The sequence below is a fragment of the Artemia franciscana genome, chromosome 8, assembly GCF_032884065.1.
Source record: "Artemia franciscana chromosome 8, ASM3288406v1, whole genome shotgun sequence".
Classification (NCBI taxonomy): Eukaryota; Metazoa; Arthropoda; class Branchiopoda; order Anostraca; family Artemiidae; genus Artemia; species Artemia franciscana.
The window spans coordinates 23718011-23744544 of NC_088870.1; the positions used below are offsets into that span (position 1 = coordinate 23718011).

General features: G+C 34.3%; 2 protein-coding genes across 2 annotated transcripts in view; one reads left to right on the forward strand and one right to left on the reverse strand.

Moving 5' to 3' along the window:
• LOC136030161 (serine/threonine-protein kinase Genghis Khan-like) overlaps window positions 1-26534 on the reverse strand; it is a gene marked incomplete in the record, with an annotated part of 195824 nt that overhangs the window by 113559 nt on the left and 55731 nt on the right. Inside the window, 2 exon segments of the mRNA XM_065708888.1 lie at window positions 5099-5221; window positions 24050-24193. Of these exon segments, the coding sequence (XP_065564960.1) occupies window positions 5099-5221; window positions 24050-24193 (267 nt within the window).
• On the forward strand, window positions 9529-10913 carry LOC136030163 (serine/threonine-protein kinase pim-3-like). The gene has a single exon (XM_065708893.1). It carries the CDS (start codon window positions 9579-9581, stop codon window positions 10785-10787), a length of 1209 nt encoding a protein of 402 aa, XP_065564965.1. The 5' UTR covers window positions 9529-9578; the 3' UTR covers window positions 10788-10913.

Here is a 26534-nt window from a genome sequence, read left to right on the forward strand (position 1 = left end):
TCTCAGCATCCTTTCACCTGGCAGCCCGTGCCTTTAGCTCTTGAACAAAGTCAATATTTCTTTTTCAGAGTCAAACTGTCTATATTTCTGTAGTCTATTACAATTCCTATGGTTCAAATATTGTATCGTAAAATGAAAATTGCGTTTCTAGCAATATTGTTAGGTGTTTTATCAGTGAATCACAAAAAGAATCAGAGAAATAAAAAAGAATCAAAAATCAGAGGCGCATCAAAACGAATCACTGAAGCACAGAAATAATCACAAACACTTAGCAATGGAACTTATTTCTAAATCTACATAAAATAGTAAAGATAAACTTTAATATCAGCAACCCCAATCTAAAATAGCTTGTTCTTACCAGAATATGCTGGATATTTTGAGAACAAGATCAGATATGGGAAAATACATTAGAAAAATCGATCAAGTGTGCTATGTCTAATTAGGTGAATACATTAGCTGAATTCCTGTTATGCTTTAATGCACTTAATCATGAAAAAAACAGATGGCGTTGTTAATTTCGTCGTTAAATCAGCAAGATTAATAGAAAAATCTTTAGTAAACAGAAAAACTTTAAACAGTATACGAAAAGAAGTTAAAGAAGAAAGAACCCCCTTCCCCTTCGTGATTTCTTTATTTATTGGTAAAGAGGTCCGTTCCTTTTTTAATTTCTTATTCTAACAGGAAAGAGTACTTGTATCGAAAACATGGTGAAACAAATAGAGAAAGTAGAAAAACAAGTGGAGAGCAAAACTTGTACATTGCTAAATGGTTTGTTCTTCCCACTGAAATTTTTTCCAGTGGATAAAACATCCAACATCACCTACCTATTGCGATGGGGCATTGACATAACCGAAATAACAAATAAATCTTTTAGTAAAACAGCAAAAATGTATTTTTATGATTATGAGTATGAATTAGCGTGGGCAGAAATTCTAGGGGTCGTTACAGAGTTGGCTACAAGGGGTTACAAGGTTGATCACAGGAAAGAGTAAAAGTGAAAATTAATTATCAATTATTTACGATGAAATTATTCAAATTTCTATTCTCCTAGTATATTCCATCGTTTTTTGTTTTTGTCTTAAAAGCTTTTCCTTATTATGGCTAAATTATACTACAAATAATTAGAAGCTCCAAATAGGCACAGTTTAAAATCATTCTTTTTTTTTCACTGAGAACAATTTAGATGAAGTCTCGACTGAAATACTTGTATAATACCCTTCCTTTTTCACTGCTTAAAATTATCTTAATTTCTTCTCCATTAAAATCTTATTTTCTTTGATCCTTCTTTCCAGTTCTTTTTTACTTTTTGCAAGATTAGTAATAAGAAAAATACTGAATATTTTGGTCTAGAAATATACTGCCTCAAAGAACTCAAAAAAAAAAAAAAAAAAAAAAAAAAACTTGAGCGGAAGAAGAAGAATGGGGTTGAAGACTTACTCGGAATATAGTCAATTGGCTAAATTTCTGTTTTTACGAAATTACATTTTTGAAAAATTTCTGCAATATCCCTTCTTCAATTTCTCATCAGAAAAAAAAAATCAAGGTCTAAATTATTGTCAAAAGACATCTAGAAAGCGACAGTCTGATAATGACCAAACTTGGCGGAAAATAGAAGCTAATGTCCGAGTTATGTCATGTGCCGAATAAAACCGAGCTCTAGCACAGGTAAAACGTGTTATGGGGGTGATGTTCATCAATTCTTGTCATTGAGATATATAACAGAAGAAGATTCACAGATCTCAACTAAACTTTATGAGAAGTAAGAGTAGGTAGTCTAGCAATAGTTTCTGAATGCCTATATCTCAAACAATCTCTGTGGAGTGGGAGGAGAGGGGTCCTAAACTCATATCCTAGGAATATCTAGCATAAAGAGTTGTCAGACCTCGATAAAACTTTGCGGGAAGTAAGAGTAAGTGTTCCATTTGGGCCTTTGGGGTTTATGAACGCAGTCCAGCCTCTGCGGAGGAAAAAAAGAAGAGTTTTCACATTGTATGACATTATAAAATCTACCAGAGACGATGGATGGATCTAAAAAAAACTTTGAGGAAAACAAATTTCTAGTTATGGCACTCAAAAATTCAGAGCCGACGAGACTTTCGTTATAAAAAGAAGAGGGATGCCTAAATTCTTGTCATCAGGATAATTAACGGAAGAGTAAAGATAGGCTAGACCTATCTTTAAGAGTAAAGATCGACCAGGCTAGGTCGAAAATAACAGTAATTATTTAAAGTATACTTTTTCAGAGCCCTTACTCGTTTTGACGTTCACGGGAGAAAGATTTCTAAATTCTTGCTATCAAAAGGCCTACCAAGACATTTGTCAGATCTCAACAGAACTTGGTGGGAAGGAAAATCAAGTGTCTTGGTTGTAGTTTATGAATTCTTGCCATCAGGTTAATTAACAGAAGTTGGATCTTAAAAGAATTAACCATTGACAAGTGTTGGATCTTAAAGAAACTTTGTGTGGGTAAGAGCTCATATAAAAATAATACATTTTGGGAATCAGAGCCTAAAACAACCTTTTTAGGGAAAGGAACTGAATTCTCATCACCCCACACATATAGGAGTATGGACTAATGGATCTCAGCTAAACTCTAATATTAAGTGTATTAATTGTGCTTTTAGGGACCTTTGCCCGTTAAAACTCTGTGAGGGGAGGGCGCCCCAAAATTATTACCATTATTACAATCCCTACATCTACCAAAACGGCCGTCAGTCATCCATCAAATTAAAATTACTCGGAAATAAACTTTGAAATGCTATTTCTGCCTTTCGAAGTCGGTAGCCAACTCGACCTGTGTGGAGGAGGAGGAAGGGTGACCCTAATTTTTTTTCATAAGACATTTTTCAGAAATAATTATCGGGTCTCATCCAAAGTCAGTTAGAAATATGAGCTAGTATCATACATGTGACTTTTGGGTGTCCAACCTCGTTCCAGTCTATGTGGGGTAGGGGAAGTAGGAGCCTCTATATTCTAACTATCAGCACTTCTACACTAAGAGGACGTCAAGTCCCAGCCAGAATAACGATAAGAAAGAGTTAAAATCAGAGTAGTAAATCCAAAAAACAACAGGTCTGTGGGCAGTACAAAGAAAAAGAAGAACAACCAAACAAATATTTCTCTTACATACAAACAAGGCGTCCTCAACGCTGAAAAAAGGAAAGAATTTAATAGCATAAAAATTCTTTCAATAAAGAAATAATCTAAAATTACAAGCAAATAAACAAAAAAATTAAACCAATAGTAAACAATCAAACCAAGTACAAATCACTGACGAACGGCTTTGAACTTTTTCGAAGTAATGGTTTCCTAGTTGAGCTTTGTGGTATCTTGACGCAATCACGTTTTGTAAAAGGGTGATAATTTCTAAATTCCTGTTATCGGAACATCTATAATACAAGTTTGTCAGATATCGGTAAAATCTGGCTTAAAGTCAGGGCTGATTTTTAAGTTGTGGATTTTTTTTTGGTTTGAATGCGATCCAACCTCTGTAGGGGATAGGATTCAAAATGTTTTCCGTCAACAGATCAATCAGAGACAATTCAATCTAAGCCAAACTTGATTACAGGTAACATCCAATGTCCTAATTTACATTTTTAAAAATCCAGGGTTCATCTGGCCTCTGTGGATAGGGAATGAGGGATAAATAAATTGTAGTTGTCAAGGTATCTACAAAGTGTTGTAAGATCTCAACCAAACACACTCAGAAGTTGTAGTTAATATCCAGGTTATGTCTTTCAGTTAAAGATCCAATCAAAATCTGTGGAGGAGAATGACAGGGATCCCTAGATTAATGTCTTAAGCAATGTTTCACAATGAGATATCACCCCAAACCAAAATTGCTTAGAACGAACAACTAGGCTTAAATTTATAGTGTGCAACTGTCCAGCCTCAATGGGAGGGGGGCATAAAAATCTCTTTTGCCAGCCTAAGTACTAGACAGGTTTATAAAATTCATTCAACAGAACATTGACGACAGACAATAATGGTATCAAGTGACCATGCTTGATCGGTCTTATATGAGGGAAAGGTAATATTCTTATCATTTATGTGTCTTTTATTTCATATGCAGATGACCTCCTACTTTTGAGCTCATCTTTATTAGATTTATAAGAGAAATTTTCTCAAACCATTGGGCTATATAATAGTATCAGCCTAAAAGTAAACCCTACAAAAACGGAGTTTTTTGTATACTCTAGTCATGAGCAGCAACACAATCCTTGTATTCGTACATCATCGGGAGAAGTTATCCGTCGTAGTAACTCGTTGGGATACATAAGAGTTGAATATGGCTGCAATTCAAGGATGATGCAAGGACTTATCTGCCAAAATGTTTACAAAAATGTGTGCTCCAGGTACGGAAAAGCAGTCATACTGAAGAATGTCTTAAATCGCCGTATTCTGAGTTACCTATTTAATGCGCTTGTAACACCTCATATTTTGTGCATGGCCCCATTTTGGGAAATACTCGCAATGACCGAAAGACGGAGAACGCGCACCAGATTTTACAAGTAGGATACCTTTGTATTCAAATTCTGAGCCTAGCCGAAGATATTCTGTCATAGATCGTGCACTATGTGTGTCCAAATCGAACAACATGGGTATAAACGAGCTTTAGGTCATTTGCAAGAGTCTCCACGGATTCGTTTGTCGTTTATGTAGTTAGTCTCGTGATATGTAGTTCGTTCATCAAGTGATAATTTGTATTTATTAGAAGTGTGCTTTAATTCCTTACCTTTGTTTGTTTGTTTATTAACGTTTTTTCTTCTTTATCAGTGTTTTTTTCTTTATTAGTATTTTTTTTTCTTTATTGGTGTTTTTTTTTTATTACTCCACTTATAATTTTGTATTTTTAAAGTGGACAATATAACATATTCATTCATATAGTGTTAAAAAAGCATATGGGAACTTGGTCAAGCTTAAAACGGATTAGCAGTTAGGAAATTAGTGACGCCTTTACAGGGTTCGGGGCGGACAAACATTGCAATTTTTATTGCTCCGTAACTATTACCCGATGATAAACTACAAAGTTAAATGAGACCTTGGCACCAAACGTCCAGTTCGATTTTCTCGTCAAAGATCGAGTTGGTTCACTTACCTTAAAGTCGCTAAGGCCATTTCTTCCAAGTCGCTGATTTGCACTACATATTAGTTGCTTTATCAAGTCTCTTGCTTCCTCGGATATTTCGTTTGCAGCGTCAGAGGGAAAACTAAAGCTCGCCTGTAACAAGAACAGAAGGTCAAACTAAACGAACAAGTTATCTCAGAGCTAAATTATACACTGACACCCCTAGATTTTGAAAAAATTATCTCCCTCCGCCCCAACCTTGAATCTACTACTACTACTACTACTAAAAACAAAAACTCGCCGCAGCACCAAGCTGCCTGAGGCCAACACGGCTATGCACGCTCCTCCGCCATCCCAATTTATTCAAAGCCTCCCTCTTTACAAACTCCCAGGAAGTTCACCTTTCCTTTAAATTTTTCTTTATGACATGCTCCCATCCCAGACGAGAAAGACCTGCTTTTCATTTCACCCTAGACAGTTCACCGAAAAGGACAATCTTTGGCAATCTGTCATCCTTCATCTCCAGAACGTGCCCTAGCCATCTCAACTTTTCTTCCATTATAGTCCAAGAAAGCGGGATTGAGCCACATTTTTCGTACAGCCAACTGTTTAAAATATAGTCAGTCAGCCGGGTACCCAGAACAATCCATAGGCAAATTCTCTGGAAACATCTAGCATATCTTCATTGGCTTTTCAGAGTGCCCATGCTTCAGAGCTATATTTGACCACTGTAATCACTCTAGCTTCCAATATTCTAGTCTTGGTTTGCAGACTTATCTTCCTATCCTTCCAGACTTTTTTCTAACTGCGAAAAAATACCCTGAGCCTTGGCTATTCTACTTTTAACATCTTCACTGCTCCCACCGTCTTAACTAATAATACCAGGGTAAGTGGAGGTGCCCACCTGATCAATCTTTTCGTTACCAAACGTCACCATTTTCATTTTTCTTATTTCTAGCCTTCGTGACTTAGTCTTCTTAACATTAGCTTTCAAACTTATTCTAGCACCCTGAACTCGCAAAAAGTCAAAATTTTTATTCATTTTGCTCACATTTTCATCTAGGATGCTTACATCAACAGCATAATCTAAATCCAGGAGTTTTTCTTCCCCGTTTGATTCCGTGGTCTCACATTGCCTTTCCTGTGCTCCTTAAGACGAAGTCCATCAAAATGATCCATATAAAGGGGGATAGAACATAACCCTGCTTAACTTCTCATTTAATACGAAACCAGCTGTTAGCCTCATTTCCTACCTTAACCGCAGCAGCGTTATTGTCATACATATCACTAATCACTTTAATGTATTTGTCTGGTATACTATACAAGGAATTCCTTGAATTTCCACTACAATATACTGAAATTGGTTGCTTAATTTCCTTAAAAATCACCTCCCTTTTATGGGGTCTGAGAGAGCGGGAGTAACTTTCCTGTTTATAGATTTATGTAAATTTTTTGGGGGATCCAGCTTATTATTTCCCGGAATTCCTCCCAGGAGCCAACCACTACCACCACAGAAAATCCCCCCCCCCCGCAAATACTCCTACCAACTTCTCCCTAAAGATAAAATTGAGCAGCCAAAGAGAAATTAAGACAAATAAAAAGAACGAAGAAAAGTGTATAATTGTTCTCCAGCTATTATAAAGGAGGGGCTCGCAGCTTTGATGGGTAACACTAAGCTTAATGAATTCTATAGATTTGAAATCAATGTAAACACCCAATTCTTTTAATGCAATCGTGACCAAATTCCTTTCTGTCACAATTCTGTAAGAAAAACTGCTCAAATTGCAGTTGAATCTGAGAGAGAAGTATCTTAAAAGAATCTAATTACTTTTAAATTTTAATGTTGCTCAATAATTTTAGTAAAAAAAAAAAACTATTTTTTATTGAGTTTTAACCAAGACCTACTTATATTTATAAATTTATTTTATTCAGAGAGCTTTCCGTAGTCTGAGGCAAAAAGCCGTGTGTACTTACATAATTTTCCTCTTTTTATAAAATGTTACAAAACACCCTACTACATATAGCAGATAGTCCTGACCTTTCTTTTCTCATAGACCCTTTTTAAAATTTTGCTGGTTCCGGTTGGCCCCCAACAGCTAAGTTTTTACCATTTTCCCAAAACTCGACAAAAAAGATTAGGTCCAACTATGGAAATTTTTGTTGCAGCTAAGTTCTAACAGCGAATTAGCAGTTTTCAAAAAGAAATTCATAATTGATTATTCTTTAATTAATTAATTGATCTTGCTGTGAGTGGATGTTAAAAAAGTAAAGTTGGCCGGTCAAAAAAAGGATTCTATCCAGCTTTACTTTTTCGACACCTACTTTTAGCACACAAAAATAAATGAATTTTCAGGTGAATTTTCCTGACCGGCCAACTTTAAAATAAATGAATAAAAATAAAATGAATTTTCCCTTGTCCATGGGGGGTTGAGCCCCCCCCCCAATATTTGACTGTCTCCTAAAAACGTTACAAAATGCATATAAACAAATTGTGGATCTTTTTTTAGTTTTTTCGTAGCCCCCCCCTCCCACCGAACATAAATCCAGGATACGGCCCTGCGGAGTGGTAAAAGTAAAAATAAAATAGTATAGCCTATTTCTTGTCTTGTACCTACTAAAATACTGAATTATTATCCTATTAATTGTTGTTGTTTTGATATTGCATTGTAATGTCATAAAAGTCATAATATAACTAAAATTAAACATCAATAACATAACGTAACTTCTACAATGACAATCACAAAATAATAATAAATTTAATGGGAGGGATGTATTTGTTAGATTGATGCTAGATCATCTATTTTTGGTTTTGTAAGGAATGACCGCAAATCTCCCCGTTCTGTGATATTCAATATGCTTCTTTTTTATTGTTGAAAGTTTTGTAACAAAACAAAACGTTTTTTGACAAGTTATGGCAAGGGATATTCTTTCAAAACCTTTATTGCAATTCCTCACAGTCCAGGATATTTTTAGGGTATTCCTGCCTACATCCGAAACATTTGACATTTTTTTTTTCTAATTTCACCTTTAGGCTCTTCATTAGTGCTAAACTCAAGCACCTCCTCTTGTATCACCACAACCTCCACGTTCGTTTCATCAAATAGATTTATCATCCATGATGATATTTCCATCATCAGAGCATTTTTAAATCGGACTTGAACTCATCATGCAGGGCAATCAAAAGTCGAGTATATATTAGAATATCCTCATTAATGTATTTGTGACAAGTTTGAAAATCAAGAAAATTCGCACTGACTAATATTTTGTTTAATATATTTTAATCTAACAGGAAAAGCTAAAGTTAAGCCCTTTGTTTTCTTAATTGAAGCCCCCTCCCCTGCAATGTAATTTAATCCCATTAAATATGTTGGAAAGATCTTTCCAATGTACGATATCTGCTTTTAGATTTATCAGGTTTTCTTTCAAATTTGGATTTTTACTTTCCAGAAACTCTAAAACTAATTAAAAAATTGGATAAAATCCTTTTAAACGTGCACTTTTCGACAACAAGCGTACTTCAGTATGTAAGGGCAATCGTCAGAAGTCTTCATCATTTTCATCGCGCCTTTGTGTAAACAAGCGCATTTTCAATGCATTGTTTCCTGTTTTGTTGACTGCATTCACCACACTTTGAATCGACTGGTCAATATATATTTTTTTATTTAAATATTAATACCAAATATGGTAAGCTTTCAAGCTTGTCGTAACAGAATTATATCCCCCATGCTGCATTTTCCTTTGACGAGAGAATGAAAACTTGTCATTGGTTCTAATCGATGGTCCTCCTTACTCTTGCTACACTGAAGTAGGCTTATCTATAATTTGTCGATTTTATGTTTTCACAGTTATTATTGTGGATAGCTTACTTGACTTCGAACCTCATTCCATGATTACTAAAGTCGTTGGCTTAAATTCATAAAAAAAACATGGAAGGGATTTTTTATCTGTTGACAATTTTAGCTTCAACATTCAAATTTTTTTGGTGTTTCTATCGCTATTTGTTTAATTTTCTGATTTTTTGGGGAGATCTTAATAAAAAAAATTTTTGACAATTCCGTTTGGTTCCAAAATAGCCGATAGTTTCAATAAATATTCATCGAGTGATGGCACGACCCCCATCGTTCAGCCCCTAGGGCAAGGGCCATAAATAAATAATATTTACTCACACATAGGTTTTATATTAGAAAACGGATTGCTTGTTTGATATTAGGGTTACCATTGGCTTAAAAATTTTTGGGCATCAATCTATGTATTAAAAGCATTAAACGCTTTGTTGTAGGAAAGAGGTCCTACTAAGCATGCGTTTTTTTTTTTAATGACGTCACACAATGTCGAGTGATACAATACATGACGTCATCCCAAGTCCTTTTGTATGACCGTGGTATTAAAACGGCATGACGTATAGGTATTGATCGCAATGACGTCATGTATGTAATAAATACAAGTGCCTAGACTCAAATCACCTCATTTATGAAAGTTCGTGAACAAGTAAAACAAGTTTATCAACAGTATGGCACTCATTAAGAAAAAAGTAGTCAGTCGGTTTTATGACAAGTATATTTTAACGGATACAGTTCTAGGTGAAGGGGCCCAAGGAAAGGTTTTTGTTGCAAAGAGACGACGCGACTATAAGCAAGTAGCTGCAAAATTCATCAGAGATAAATCCCCTTATCTCAGAAAGCTAAAGGGCAAATTTGTGCCAGATGAAATTTATTTCTTAGACAAAGTTAAGGATATCGACGGATGTCTAAAAATGCTAGACTATTATGTGGAGAAAGAGGGATGTTGGATAGTAACGGAATATGACGAGACCTCAATGACGCTGCGTGAATACATTGAAGATTATGGAGGTCTAGATGAATCCTCAGCTGCCCACGTTTTCACACAAATAGTTGGTGCATTCTTGCATATGGAAGATGCTGGAATAGCCTACAAAGACTTAAAATGTGACAATGTACTCATAGATGAATTCTTCACAGTTACCATTATTGACTTTGGTTCTGTCACGGAATTAGACGACCTGAATTATTTCTATAGTGAAGGATACATTCCTCCTGAGGTAGAAGACGAATTATTAAATTATATGTTTGGTGCGGTTACATCTTGGTCTCTAGGAGTGATCTTGGGGTCAATTCTCATTGGAGGAGAACCATTTCAATTTAGTCTATGTTCACACAAAGTTAAGAAGTTGATAGTTAAAAGAATGAGAAAGCTCAGATGTTCAAAACTGGCGTGGGATATAGTATCCAAATGTTTAGAAATGGATTGTAACAAACGGCCTGAAATCAGGGAAATCATCTACGAACATCCATGGTTCCATAATTACATGACAGAAACAAAGTCTAATTTTCCAGAAGAATCTAGGACGGAGAACAAAGAAGCCAAGTTAGGGGAGTTGAACCCAATCAACATCAAACAACAGAAAAGGAATCCGGTTTGTGACTGTTCACAACTGAAAATTGTATGGAAGAACCAAGAACGCTCGGTGATGACAAAGTTGAAAAATCTGCTCATGATTGCCGGAGTTAAGCATTCAAGGCAAAAATATACCCAGAACACTAGCATTTGGGAAGCGATACGGCAATGTCGTTCAACTCTTGAAAAATTGCAAGTGTACCAGTCTAACTATTGTATTAGAAGCATGAAGGGAGTCGCATCAAGTCTGCAAAAGCAAATAGATCGCACTAATTACCTATGTGCATTCTGGACGAGCGTTTAAACCATATCATCTCAGGAATCCAATTAAAGCGGGCGAAAATTTGTATTCTACCACTGTTTTGTAATGTTTGATAAATTTTGTTGTAAATTCTGTACATACTAAATAAAATTTGTATATAATTATTAATATTAGACATACCTCTTTTATCTGATGCAGGTTATGCAAATTCAGGGTTAAGGTTTAGTTATGATTATAATATTTTACAGAAAAATAAAATTGGGATAATATTTCCACAAACTTACGAGATTATTTACAAAAAATAAATATCATTATCTTGCACTAAAATTTTCTACTTACTTTTGTACTCGAAATAAGGTAAAAAAAAAGCTACAGATACAAAAGAACAATCTACCGAGTAAGTTACCAATGATCTTTTTTTAATGGCAGTTGTTGCCATATTTTGATCTATAACAGCAAAGAATTTCAAAACAAAAGTTATTATTTTTTTTTTTTTTTTTGGGGGGGGGTCTTAGACCAGGGCATTTCGTATTGAAGAAGTTTTCATAGATACTTCAAAAAGAGCTTACGATTGGAAATTGAAACGGCTAGTATCCGTTTTCAAAGTCGAAAGGGTTTGTAAGGCAGCTATCCCCTCTACCACGTCAACCCTTTCCTAAACGCATCCAATCAAAATTTTAAGATAGCCATTTTGTTCAACGTAGTTGAAAGGTCCGGAAATTACGTTTTTGAGGATGAGCCCTTCCCCCACAGCCCTTAGGGCGAAGGTTTTAAGTTATGCTCTTGGGGGGGGGCCTATAAGGTTTTCATAGAAAGCGTTGTCTTAGAAACTTCAAAGAGAGGTCATTCAATTGAAAATTCTTTTGATAGTCGAAAGTAACCAGAGGTCGTACACCCCCCCCCCACACCCATCAATTCTCCAAACACTTCCGATCCTTTTGATCGAAAATTTTGATATAAGTTATGCCCTTGGGGCATATAAGGTTTTTATAGAAAGTGCTGTCGTAAAAACTTAAAAAAGGGGTTATTCAATTGGAAATTGAGAGGACTAATGCCTTTTTTATTAGTAAAAAATGATAGGCTGGCGAATTCTCCCTCCTCCCACGCTCATCATTTCCTAAAACACTTCCAATCAAAATTTTAAGACAGCCATTTTGTTCAACTTAATTGAAAGGTCCGAAAATTACATCTTTGAAGACGTAATAAATCTTCTCCCTCAGGGCAAGGGTTATAAGCTATGCTCAGGGGCCATATAAGCTTTTTTATAGAAGGCATGGTCGCATAAACTTCGGAGGAAGCTCATTGGATTGGTAATCAGAAGCTCATGCGCCCTTTTTAAGAGACAAAGTGATCGGAGGGCAGCTACTCCCCACACACAAACACAAACGCGTTGTACTGTCCCGAAATACATCTAATACTAATTTTGAGATTACCATTTTATCCAAAATAGTGTAAATATCATATAACAAGGCTTTGGGATGGAAAAAATCACATAACCCGTGGGCAAGGGTTGTAAGTTATGCTCCGGGGAATTTGAGATTTTTATGGAAGGGTTGGTTGTATAAACCCTAGAGGAGGCTCATTTGGTTGAAAACTGGAAGTTCTAGTTCCGTTTTAAGAGTCAAAAGTGATTAAGGGCAACAAGCCCCTCCCCAACTAACCCCTCTTCACCAAACCGATCTTTTTAAAATTGTGAGATAGCGATTTTGCTCAAAATAGTCCAAAGAATATATAACAATGCCTCTAGGGTTGACACAACCCCCCAGTGCCCTGGGGAAGTCATAACCTGGGGACTTATAAGGTTTTATGGAATGGGTGGTCGTATAAACTTCATATGGGACTCATTTGATTTGAAATTACAGGTTATAGTGCCCTTTTTAAGAGTCAAAAGTGATCTGAGAGCAACCAGCCGCCCTTCCCCTCGCTCATCCTTTTCCCAAAGAAGTCCAACCAAAATTTGGAGATAGCAAATTTGTCTATTGCAGTTGAAGGGTCAAACATTATGTCTTTGAGGAAGACACTCCCGCCCACACAGCTCACAGGGCAAGTGTTGTAAGTTATGCCCCGAAGGCATATAAGGTTCGTATGGAAAGGATGGTCGTATATACTTCGGAGGGACTCATTGGATTGGTAATCTCAATTTCTAGTGTCCTTCTTAAGGGTTAAAGTGATCTGAAGGCAGCTATCCCCCCCCCCAACACTTCGTGTTTTCCCGAAATACATCGAATAAAAAATTTGGAAGTCATTTTATTCAAGATAGTCCAAAGATCATAGAACAAGGCTTTTGGGGTTGACACAAACCACCAGATCATGGGGGCAATGGTTGTAAATTATGCCGCGGGGCATTTAAGGTTTTTATGGAAGGGATGTTTGTTTAACTTTAGAAAAGGCTCATTTGGTTGAAAATTGGAAATTCCAGTTCTTTTTTAAGCGTCAAAAGTGGTAGAGGGCATTTTGCCCCCCCCCCATAACCCATCATTTTACCAAACACATCTGATTGAAATTACGAGAGAGCGATCTTGTTCAAAATAATACAAAGAGCATATAGCAAGTCTTTTGAGGGTGATACAAATAATTAGAGCCTAAGGGTGAGGGTTGTAAGTTATGTCCCTGGGGCACTTAAGATTCTCATAGAAGGGATGGTTGCATGAACTTTAGAGCTGGCTCATTTGGTTAAAATTGGAAATTCTAGTTCCCTTTAAGAGTCAACAGTGATGGAAGTCAACTATCCCCCTCCCATCTACCCCTCTTTTCACCAAATGTATCAGACTGAAATTGTGTTATGTCAATCTTGTTTAAAATAGTCCAAAGAACATATGACAATGCCTCCAGGATTGGAAACCCTCAGAACTCTGGAGCAAGGGCTTTAAGTAATGCCCTAGGGGCATATAAGGTTCTTAAGGAATGAGTGATCGTACTCAATTCATACGGATGTCATTTGATTTTAAATTGGAAGTTTATAGTGCCCTTTTTAAGAGTCAAGTGATTTGAGATAAACCATCCCCCCCCCTTTACGCCCATCATTTTCCATAACAAATATACAAACAAAGTTTTGAGACATCAATTTTCTTCAGCATTGTTGAAAAGCTCAGTAATTATGTGTTTTGGTATGTCACCCCACCCCACCGAGGCCTCTGGGGAATGACTGCAAGTTATACAATTTGTTCTTTGTTTACATATAGTAGTCTTTATGTTATTGAGAAAAGGAATGCATGTTTGACTTTTACTTTCTCAAAATACGAAGGGCATTAAGATGAGTTTTTCAGGGAATGTTGAGGGGAGTATTGAACAAAACCATCACATGTTATGTGTATATGGGTTGTCAAAAGGGTGTAACTCAGGAATGACTGAGTATATTAATTTGGAATTTTCAGATATTGATAAGGGAGATGATCAATTGACCAAAAAGGCAATATTTGCACGCTATTATTACAACAAGTACTGCTGCTTCTACTGCTACCACGAGTACTATTATTGCTACCACTACTATCACTAAAACTAATACCTCGTAACAAGTACTACTAAGGCTGATAATATTGAACAAAAAAAAAACATCTGAGGAGGGAAAATTATAACTAAATCAAAACATACTATGTGTATACAGATTGCTGATACGGGCGTATCAGCAACATTTTTGGAACAGTTTATCATACCAAGAGGAAACTTCAGGGGCATCATGCGTGGGATGTTCACTTGAACAAAAGGCAAAATGTACCTGTTACTACTGCTATTAATACTGCTGCTACTACTGTTCCTACTACTACCACTACTACTGTTATACTAGTACAATTAAGGCTACACCTAAAAAGGTGAAAATTTCACAGAATATTGAAGAAGAATTTAAACTAAATCAAAACCCATTATGCGCATGCAGATTGTCAAAAGGTAGTATCTCAAAAATTGACTTGGGCATTAAGTTTAATCTTTCGGAGAATACTTAAAGGGGAAGATCAATTGACAAAAATGTAGTATATGCATGTCACAACTAGCACTAATACCACTACTACTTTTCCTTATGCTACTACTGCGACCTAACTACTCCAACTAGCCTACTACTTCAATTTCAACAACAATTTGTAAGGCTTAGAGTATTAAGGTGAAAAGGGCGTCAAAAAGGTGTAAAAAATGCACATCAACAATATTTTTGGAACGGCTTAACGTGTCAAGGTGAAACTTCCGGGGCATCATGAAAGCGATGTTTAACTGACCGAAAGGCAATATGCTCATGAGATGACTTATTGGCTATTAGCATTAACACAGTGCATTTTGATTTAATCTTAAGGCAACATTTACTTTTTAAACATAATGAGTAAATTGCATAACTGTGGGGGGTTGACCAACGAAATAGCCCGAGATATATAGTTACAAGACCATTCAGCTATGCTGAACAAAATAGCTATCTTAAATTTTGATTGAAAGTGTTTGAAAAATTATAAGCTAAAAAAGAGGACTGATTGCCTTCTAATCAGTTTTGATTCTTATAAAGGGTAATAGAGCTTTGAATTTCCAACCAAATTAGCTACTTTAAAATATCAATGATATTACTTTCTATGATAGCTATGATGGAAAATAAATAAGCTTTGGAGCAGGGCTGCTTGGCCGCCAATCACTTTTGACTCTTAAAAAGGGCACTAGAACTTTTAATTTCCAATTGAATTAGCTCCTCTAAAAGTTTTTATGTTATTGCTATCTAAGATAGCGCTCCGCTGCCTATTATATTGCTTATGTACCCCTTTAATACTTGCATGTGTATGAAATTTTTAACTTAACACCATCAACTGGTCCTGAAACATTGCTGATACGTCCTCTGGACAACCTATGTGGACATAGAGTGTTTCGATTTATTTCAATAGAGGTACAATATTGCCCAAAACTTTCGCCTTAATACCCTACCCTTCGATTTATTAGTAGCATTAGTAGCACTAGTAGTTATAGTAGTAGCAGTAGGAGTAGAGTTAATAGTACTAGTCTTACCTTTAGTAGCAGTAATAGTAATAACAATAATAATGATAGTAGCAGTAGCAGTAGTTGTAGGAATTGAAGCAGTAGTACTATGATGCAAATATTGTCTTTTGGTTAGTTCAACATCCCCCACAAAAAACGTTGTAAGTTTTTATTTCACATACGAAACTGTTCCTAAGGTATCGCTGATATGCCGTTATGACAGCCTGCATACAGGTAGCAGGTTGTACAAAAATTTTCACATGTATTCTCTGAAAATATCAACTTCATACCCCTAGGCATAGTTGTAATAGTAGTCATACCAGTAGTATAGCTTAAAAGATTAGCCAATAGAATAGACTTAACACAATTGGCCTTTGGTATGATATTTTTTATTTGCTCTTTTTTAAACTTTATATTCGTATAATTTCTGAAATTTTCATCTTGATGCTTAACCTTACAAGTAGTTGCGATAGAAGTAGTAATTGGACCAATAGTAATAGTAGTAGTAGAACTAGTAAATGTTGCAGTAGCAGTAGTATTAGAAGTAGTGTGCACATATTGCCTTTTGGTTAATTCATCTTTCCCTTTAGGCTATTATCACAGTGGTTTCAGTGGCATTATTATTAGCGGCAATAGCATGTACATATTGCCTTTCGGTCATTTGAACTCCTAAAAAAAGTAAAATTTAAATGTTTTTACTTTTATAGCTTTAATAAATTAAATATTATTGACATTTTAATTGATAAATATCAGTATATGTATATTAAACTGACAATGCACATTTATTTGTATTTCTTTCAGTAAAGTGCAAGTTATGCTCTGGCCTTGGGAAGGCACAGGGGTTTTGAGCCCTACTCATGTTAATTTCTGCTCGTTTTGAGTTTGACTTGGTTAATTACTGTAATTTATGTTCATTTTGGGTTTTATTTATTTATCAGTGCTGATTTGTAGTAGTTTTACGCTTGGTAGAATATTTGATTTGATTTTTGCTCATTTTTGGTTTAATGGAGTTCTTTACTTTTCTTAGAAAAACCACATACAAGTAGTTGCGATAGAAGTAGTAAATTGAGCATTAGTAAGAGTAGTAGCATAACTAGTAAATGTTTCAGTAGCAGTAGTATTAGTTGTGGTGTGCACATATTGCCTTTAGTTAATTGATGCTTCCCCTTTAAGGTATTATCATTTTAGTTTTAGGTAGTTTTACGCTTTGTAGATTATTTGATTTTATTTTTAATCATTTTGGTTTCATGGAGTTCTTTACTTTTCTTTGAAAAACTGTGGAAAAAAAAATTTTGTGGAAAAAAAAGTTTTCAATTAATTTTATTAAACCGCAAGATCCAATATAACAGAAGATCTGGACACGCATTCTGTAGCTCAGGCTGCTGCTATGGACCATTGCCTCCGCGCCCAATGCCCTTGGTTTAAATTATAAATTGGTTCTCTTTGTTCTAATTTGAGTAAATTGTTGCATACTGGAGCCTACTTTCTCAATAGTCAATCGAATTGAGATGGTAAATAAAATTCCTTATTTGACAATACTTTCTTAAGTAAGGTAATGCACCAAGCCTTTATGGCTTATTAATAATTAAGGCTACTTAAAGGCTAGGAAAGTAATCAGATAATATGAAAAAAAAGCCAATATCATTGAATGTTTTTTCCAAGGGTAATCCTTTAGGGTTTCTACTAGACCTAGACTCTTTCTAGCAAAGATATATATATATATAGACCTAGACCTAGACTCTTTCTAGCAAAGATATATATATATATATATATATATATATATATATATATATATATATATATATATATATATATCTATATATATAAAAATAAGTTGTCTGTCTGTCTGTCTGTGGATCAGGTGACGTCATGTTTCTGTGTCGGCTGACGTCATGTTTTCGACTGACGAAATTACGAAATTACATTGGGACACAAATGACGACCAGGACACCGGCACATAGGGAATATAAATGACGACCGGGACACTCAAAGAGAAAGCGACCGGGACACAAGGAATGTTCAATTAGCAATCACCATCAACAAAACACCGTCAACAAACCATCACAAATGACGACCGGGACACAGGGAGTATAAATGACGACCAGGACATAAGTAAAAAAAAAAACTAAAAAAAAGGGTAAAAACTACAAAAAAAACTAAAAAGAAAAAAACAAACTAAAAACTAATAAAAAAAACTAAAAAAGCTAAAAAACTAAAAAAACTGAAAAATAAAAAAAAACTAAAAAAAGGAAACAAAAAGAAAAATAAAGGAGAAAAACAAAACTAAAAAAATAAAAATAAAAAAAAAACTAAAAAGAAAAAAGAATGGGACACCGGAATACAAATGACGACCGGGACACAGGGAATATAAATGACGACCGGGACACAGGGACACAACTACAACGGGGACGCATGGGGGCAAAGGGGGATATATAAATGACGATGGGGACACAGAGAATGTTCGATTAGCAATCACCATCAACAAAGCTCAAGGGCAATCATTAGAATCATGAGGTATAACTAAAAAAAACTAAAAAAAAGGCAGAAAACTAAAACCTAAAAAAAAGACCAATTCAAAAACGAATGTATATACAGACTGGGACACCGGGACACGAATGACGACCGGGACACCGGGACACAAGGAATACCAATGACGCCCGGGACCCTCAAAGAGAATTCACAGACTGGGACACCGGGACATAAATGACGACCGGAACACATGGAATATAAATGACGGCCGGGACACCGGGGGGCACACGGGGATATATAAATGACGACGGCGACACAGGGAATCGTCGATTAGCAATCACCATCAACAAAGCTCAAGGGCAATCATTAGAATCATGAGGTATAGATCTGAATACGGATTGTTTTCCCATGGACCATTATATGTTGCATGTTCAAGAGTCGGTAAACCTGACAATCTATTTATATGCACAGACAATGGGACAGCAAAGAATGTTGTATATTCGAAAGTTTTACGTAGTTAAAAACATATATATATATATATATATATATATATATATATATATATATATATATATATATATATATATATATATATATATATATATATATATATATATATATATATATATATATATATATATATATATCTATATTCACAGGTGGGACATAGGGACACAACTACAATGGCGCGTAACTAATATGGCGCGTAACGACTTACGCGCGCGGGGGGGCTTGGGGGGGGGCGCGAAGCGCCCCCACCAACTAGGTGTTGGGGTATATATATATATATATATATATATATATATATATATATATATATACATATATATATATATATATATATATATATATATATATATATATATATATATATATATATATATATATATATATACATATATATATATATATATATATATATATATATATATATATATATATATATATATACATATATATATATATATATATATATATATATATATATATATATATATATATATATATATATATATATATATATATATATATATATATATATATATATATATATATATATATATATATATATATACATATATATATATATATATATATATATATATATATATATAACATATAATAATTAATAGAAACAATCAATATCATTGAATGTATTCTCCAAGGCTAATCCTTTAGGGTTTCTACTAGACCTTATAATATTATAAAAACTACTTTAAAACAATCTAAAATGCTTATGTAACTTGCTCCTATATATATATATATATATATATATATATATATATATATATATATATATATATATATATATATATATATATATATATATATATATATATATATAAAAATAAGTTGTCTGTCTGTGTGTCTGTCTGTCTGTCAGGTGACGTCATGTTTCTGTGTTGACTGACGTCATCAAGTTAGTTGTCGTCATTTTTGCTACGACGGTGACGTCATTCAAGATATTTAAGACATATGTTCACGTAGAAATCTATTAATGTTTAAGTTTAAAATGACTGATGAACTTACAATGGCAAAAGCCGATGAGGATGCTCAAAGAGTCTATGCCAAAAAACTTGCTGCTGATAGAGAAAGTCAGAAAAGAAAGCGTGCCGAGGAATCAAAAGAACAGCAAGGAAACAGGCTTGAGGCTGATAGAGAAAGAAAGAACAGAAAGCGTGCCGAGGAATCAAAAGAACAGCAAGGAAACAGGCTTGAGGCTGATAGAGAAAGAAAGAACAGAAAGCGTGCCGAGGAATCAAAAGAACAGCAAGGAAACAGGCTTGAGGCTGATAGAGAAAGAAAGAACAGAAAGCGTGCCGAGGAACTACCAGAGCAACGCGGAAGCAGACTTGCTGCTAAAAGAGAAAGTGAAAGCTCTGAATTTATTGGAGAATGACCAACACTGGGATAACTGCATCAATGACGCGTGCGAAACGTCAGCTCCAAGTCAAATTCGTGCATTGTTTGGCATCATTTTAACAACTTGCTCTCCATCAGCTCCTACAGAGTTATGGGAAAAATATAAGTCAAAAATGTCCGAAGATATACTCCATCGAAAACAGTTAGAGACGTCAGATATGACTTTTGATTTTACATCAGAAATTTATAACTACACTTTAGTTATTATAGAAGATTTGTGCGTACTTATGGCAAACAAACCTCTTCAGAATTTGGGAATGCCTTCACCTAACCGTATCGCTGCTGTTTCGACATGTGTAGAATTGGATCGTGAACAAAGTTACAGTACGAGTGATCTATTGTCGTATGTACAAAATAACATTTCCAAGTTAACGTCGGAACAAAAAGACATTTATGATACGATAATGCATTGTGTCGATAACAACGTTGGAGAAATTTTCTTTTTGGATGCGCCAGGAGGTACTGGTAAAACATTTGTGATAAAACTGATTCTGGCATCAATTCGATCAAAAAATGATATAGCGTTGGCAATTGCGTCGTCCGGAATAGCCGCAACATTGCTGCCTGGTGGAAAAACTGCTCATTCCGCTTTGAAATTGTTCTGAATTTGCATTCTACAGAAACTCCCACGTGCAATATTTCCAAATCATCTGGGATGGGTAAAGTATTGCAGCAATGCAAACTTATTATTTGGGATGAATGCACAATGGCACACAAAAAATCGCTCGAGGCTCTGGATCAATGCTTGAAAGATTTGAGAGGGAAGTCGAAACCCTCTGGCAGCACATTAATATTGCTTGCGGGAGATTTCAGGCAAACATTACCTATAATACCTAGATCAACTCCTGCAGACGAAATGAATGCTTGCCTGAAAAATTCTAATTTATGGGCACACGTAAAAATATTAAAATTAACTACAAATATGCGTGTCCGATTGCAAAACGATGACTCTGGTCAAACATTTTCAGATCAATTGCTGGCAATTGGAAACGGAAAGCTCCCAGTAGACTCAATTTCAGGACGTATACAACTACCTGCTGATTTCTGTAATTTAGTGACGTCCAAAAATGAATTGATTGAAAAAGTATTTCCGAATATTCTAAAAAATTATAAAAATAATAAATGGCTAAGTGAAAGAGCGATTCTCGCACCCAAAAATATAGACGTCCACGAAATCAACAATATTGTTTTGACCAAGATTCGAGACCAGGCAGTCCTTTACAAGTCAGTCGACACAGTTTTGGAACCAAATGAAGCGGTTAATTATCCATCTGAATTTTTAAATTCCATAGATCTTTCAGGGTTTCCACCACACGTGCTACAACTAAAAATAGGCGTACCAATAATACTTTTAAGAAATATAAACCCACCAAAGCTTTGCAATGGCACTCGACTTGCCGTAAAAAAAACAATGGAAAACCTAATAGAGGCCACAATCTTGACAGGGCCTTTTGAGGGTGAGGCTGTTCTTATTCCTCGCATTCCCATGATTCCAACGGATCTGCCTTTTCAATTTAAAAGATTGCAATTCCCAATTCGATTAGCATTTGCAATCACCATTAACAAAGCTCAAGGTCAATCATTAGAAAAATGTGGTATAGATCTTAATACTGATTGTTTTTCCCATGGACAATTGTACGTTGCATGTTCGAGGGTCGGTAAACCTGACAATCTATTTATATGCAGCGACAATTGGACAGCGAAGAATGTTGTATATTCGCAAGTTTTACGCAGTTAATTTGTATTGCATCTATCTATCTATCTATCTATATAAAAACGAGTTGTGTGTATGCATGTTTGTTTGTTTGTAAAAAGAGCGTTTGCATATGACGTCATTATTAGTACATACGGCTTTGTATATGCACAGACAATGGGAAAGCCAAGAATGTTGTATATTCGAAATTTTTACGTAGTTTGAAACACATATATAAATCTATCTATATTCACAGGTGGGACACAGGGACACAACTACAATGGCGCGTAACTAATATGGCGCGTAACGACTTACGCGCGCGGGGGGGCTTGGGGGGGCGCGAAGCGCCCCACCAACTAGGTGTTGGGGTGGCGCGAAGCGCCACCTCAACAGCTAATATATATATATATATATATATATATATATATATATATATATATATATATATATATATATATATATATATATATATATATATATATATAAGTTGTTTGTTTGTGTGTCTGTCGACTGACGTCATTGTAAGGATTGAGCATTATACCGTCATAAAGTTGTTTGTTGACTGACGTCATGTTTGTCCGGGACCGGGACGTCATGTTTTACAGACCGGGACACAGGGACACAAATGACGACCGGGACACAGGGAATATAAATGACGACCAGGACACTCAGGGGGGGGGCAAAGTGCCCCCTCCTACTAGGTGTTGGAGTGGCGCGAAGCTCCACCCCAACAGCTAGTATATATATATATATATATATATATATATATATATAAATATATATATATATATATATATATATATATATATATATATATATATATATATATATATATATATATATATATATATATATATATATATATATATATATATATATATATATATATATATATATATATATATATATATATATATATATATATATATATATATATATATATATATTTATATATATATATATATATATATATATATATATATATATATATATATATATATATATATATATATATATATATATATATATATATATATATATATATATATATAGAAACATATAATAATTAATAGAAACATTCAATATCATTGATTGTTTTTTCCAAGGGTAATCCTTTAGGGTTTCTACTAGACCTTATAAAATTATGAAAACTTCTGAAAAATTATAAATATATATATATATATATATATATATAATATATATATATATATATATATATATAAATAGGATTTTATTGGCTAGAATAGCACACAAGCTAGCATAAGCACGTCAGAACAATTACAATGATAAAATAAATGCTAATGGATAAACATAGTTACAAAGCTAAATCAATTATTAAAATGTGAAACAAAATAGGGAACGAAAGAGTTTTTGTACCTCATGGTCAACATTTGGGGACACTAGTCAAGTTGGGTATTTGAAGCTCTACGAGCATTGAGTCTTGTATTAGGAAGGATTGGGGGGTTTTCTTTGAAGGGGGGGAAGAAGACGTCGATGATAGTTAGAACTAAGGCACTTGTGCCCAAAGTTCATTGTAAGGAAGTGAAGTCGTGATTCCAATGAAGTGAGTTCAAGTCTAGCCAAACCTTCATCGTAAGTAGTATAGGACGTCCCCAGTATAATTTTTATAGCTCTTTATTGAATGCTTTCAATTTTAGAACATTGGGATTTGGTTAACCCAGGGTGCCAGACAGGACAAGCATATTCAAGACAAGGTCTTAAATTACTTTAAGGTTCTGGATTGATATGGAGAACCGTTTGAGATGGGAGAAAGATTTAAGGTAAAAACCACCTGTTTTAAATAAGTGAAAAGAGTGAGATTTCTATTTAAGGTCATTTTCCAAGTGCACGCCAAGTAGCTTAACGATGTTTAAATTTGGAATGCAAATTCATATATATATATATATATATATATATATATATATATATATATATATATATATATAAAATGCAACGCAATTACTTGTGTTGGACCGGGAGGAAGGAAGTCTCCTAGAGGCTTCTATATTGTTTCTTATGTAAAAAGATAACTTTTTATCAATAGAATACATTTTATTGCCAATGTTTGAACTGTCAGGACGCATTAGTTTTAAATTAAGAATGGTATAAAGCGTGGCACAAATTGTGAAGCTTAGATTTATGAACCAAGCGCTAGTCTGATAAATCCCTCCACTGCTCTCTTATGTCGCCGTAGAAGTACAGGAATAATACCACATAATACTGCTGCATAATACCGCCACCATAACTTTTACAGAAGTAAAGACAGATGGCTTACTTTATGATTCATGATCCGTCCATAGGTTTCAACCAGTGATTCTGCATAAAATGGCGTTTCTCCATAAAGCATTTCATACAAACAAACGCCAAGGGACCACCAGTCACATTCGCGACCATATCGTCCTTGCCCATCTTCCATGGCCTATAAAATAGATAAATAATATTATTTGTGAGCCGGTGGAATAGCATTAATATTACAATTATGTCTATTTTCTTCTTTTGTTTCTATAATAGAAGTACAGATAGAACTTAAAATGTTACGAAATCATGCGTTTCCCTTGAATATTTCAAATATTCGTTTAGACATGGTAATACACATTTTAAAAATTTTCAAAGTTAAGACAAACCCTGCAAAAGGAATTTCTATAAAAATATTTATATAATATTCATTTACATAAGTAAATACACATTTTAAAAGTTTTCAAAGTTAAGAAAAACCCTACAAAACGAATTTCTATAAATATATTTACATAACATCCATTTACATAATCATGTATTAATCTAATTTTTCCTTTCCTTCTTCCCTTTGTTTTACAAACAAGTCAGGCCGTAACACCTTTTTTTTGACAAAACAAAACCACATAGGTTTCTTCTCTTGTATTGATTTATCACTCAAGTTAAATTAAATAAAACCTGAGACTTTGAAGGTAACCACCCTACCTCAACTGATACGAATCACGTCATAATCTTAAAAATATGGCTACCGTTCTTAACTGCAAGGCCAAAAAGTTCTCAAACAGCGCTTTATAACAAAAATAATATTGTAACCGTTTAGCATAGTGGTATTTTTAAGATTTCACAGAGAATTAATATTTAAAATAACGCGAGTACCTTGGCAGGCGAGTAATTGTACTGAGCCCTCTGGAAACTATATGAAAGAAGCAATAAGCTATAAAGAATGATAACTAAGAAAAAAGATGCTATTTTCTCCCCTTTCTGTTTTTTCTATTTTATTCATGTTAATTTGATCAGCTGACAAAAACAAAGACTCAACATCAACATCTTTTTCTCTTTCCTTCTCATCTTTACTGTGTTTGTTTCTATTTTTCTCACTTTATAGTTTTGTCTTTTGTTCTTCCTCCCTACATTCCTGGCCATGCAGCCTTGTGAGGGGGGGAGTATTTGATGTCTGTTGTTGCTGTTGTCACATATGTATGTATTTGTCTTAATGAACTCCAGCACTTGAAGCCAGATATGTTCCATTTTGTTGTCCTTTTGGTAACTTTTTTTTTGTGATTAGATATATGGTGTGGAAATAAATTCTATTCTATAATCAGACAAAAAAAAAGCTTTCCTTAAACTAAAAAAAAAAATGAGAATTACAAATTCTTCATCCGAAAGTCATCACAAAGACTAGATTTAGATTGTCTAATATAAGCTGTTCAGGTGTCATTCCTCCCAGTTCTAGGCCAAATATAAACTAATTATTGAATCAAACAAGCTCAGTTTTAAGCCAAACATATTCACAAAATGGGCATGACTAAAGTTTCAGGAAATGTAAACCATTAAAAAGTAAAGCAATCGATGCAAAGTTTGTTTTTACTTTACGTCAGTATTTCTAAGTAGCATTGGAAAAAACCTAAATAAATTAGAGCCAGTTATTTTGAGAAAGAATTGTGCGGAGACAATTTAATGTAGCTCCTTCAAATATTAATTTAGAATAGCATGAAGGTTTTACAAACGAAAGTAAAAAATGACGTTAAAACTTAGTTAGAATAGAAGCTATTCTAAAGGCTTCTTGCATCAAAAGTCTGGTATGTAAATATGCCATTCTATCTTACCGTTCTGTCATATAAGAGTAAAAGTCTACAGCCTACTGTGTCATTTGCGTTTTATTGAAAACTAAGTGTCTTGAAAGTTCTTGCAAAGAACTAATGAAATTAAACTAATTATGTGATATATGATCAGATTAATTACTGAAAGCTCAGCAATTCAAGATTTTTTTTTCACAGAAATCTTTATTTTTATTTTCAATGTTGTAAGTACAAAAAAAAACATTTTTAATATAAATCGTTTCAGTAAAGCGCAAAGACGTAGTAGGCTTTAGATTTTTACAGTTAGGGAAGGGGGGCAGTGGCCAAACTCTTGTTTGTATTGATTTTTGATCGTTTTAAGTTTGATTTACATATTCATTTTAAGTTTTACTTGTTTTAAGATGTTTTTATTCATTTATATTAGCATCTGTAGTATGTTTATTTGCTATGATTGTTTATTTAATTTATATTCGCTTTGGTTTCATTTATACTTTAATAGTAACTTCTGGTTGTTTTGAGTTTGTTTCTGCTGATCATAAGTTTAATATGGCCTTTACTTTTCTTTGAAAAATTTATTTTCGGAAAGGTTTTTTTTTAATCAATTTCTGTCCTTTTTTTATTGCCAAAGATTCAAGTTTTTTCAATATTCCCCATTTCAGCATCAAATGTATTTTTCAACATCAAAGTGACGTTTTCTTCAACATTAAAGTTTCAAAGTTTCAAACATCA

What these genes read in the sequence shown, in the direction of transcription:
- LOC136030163 (XM_065708893.1), top strand. Translation starts at nt 9,579, where the DNA reads ATGGCACTCATTAAGAAAAAAGTAGTCAGTCGGTTTTATGACAAGTAT.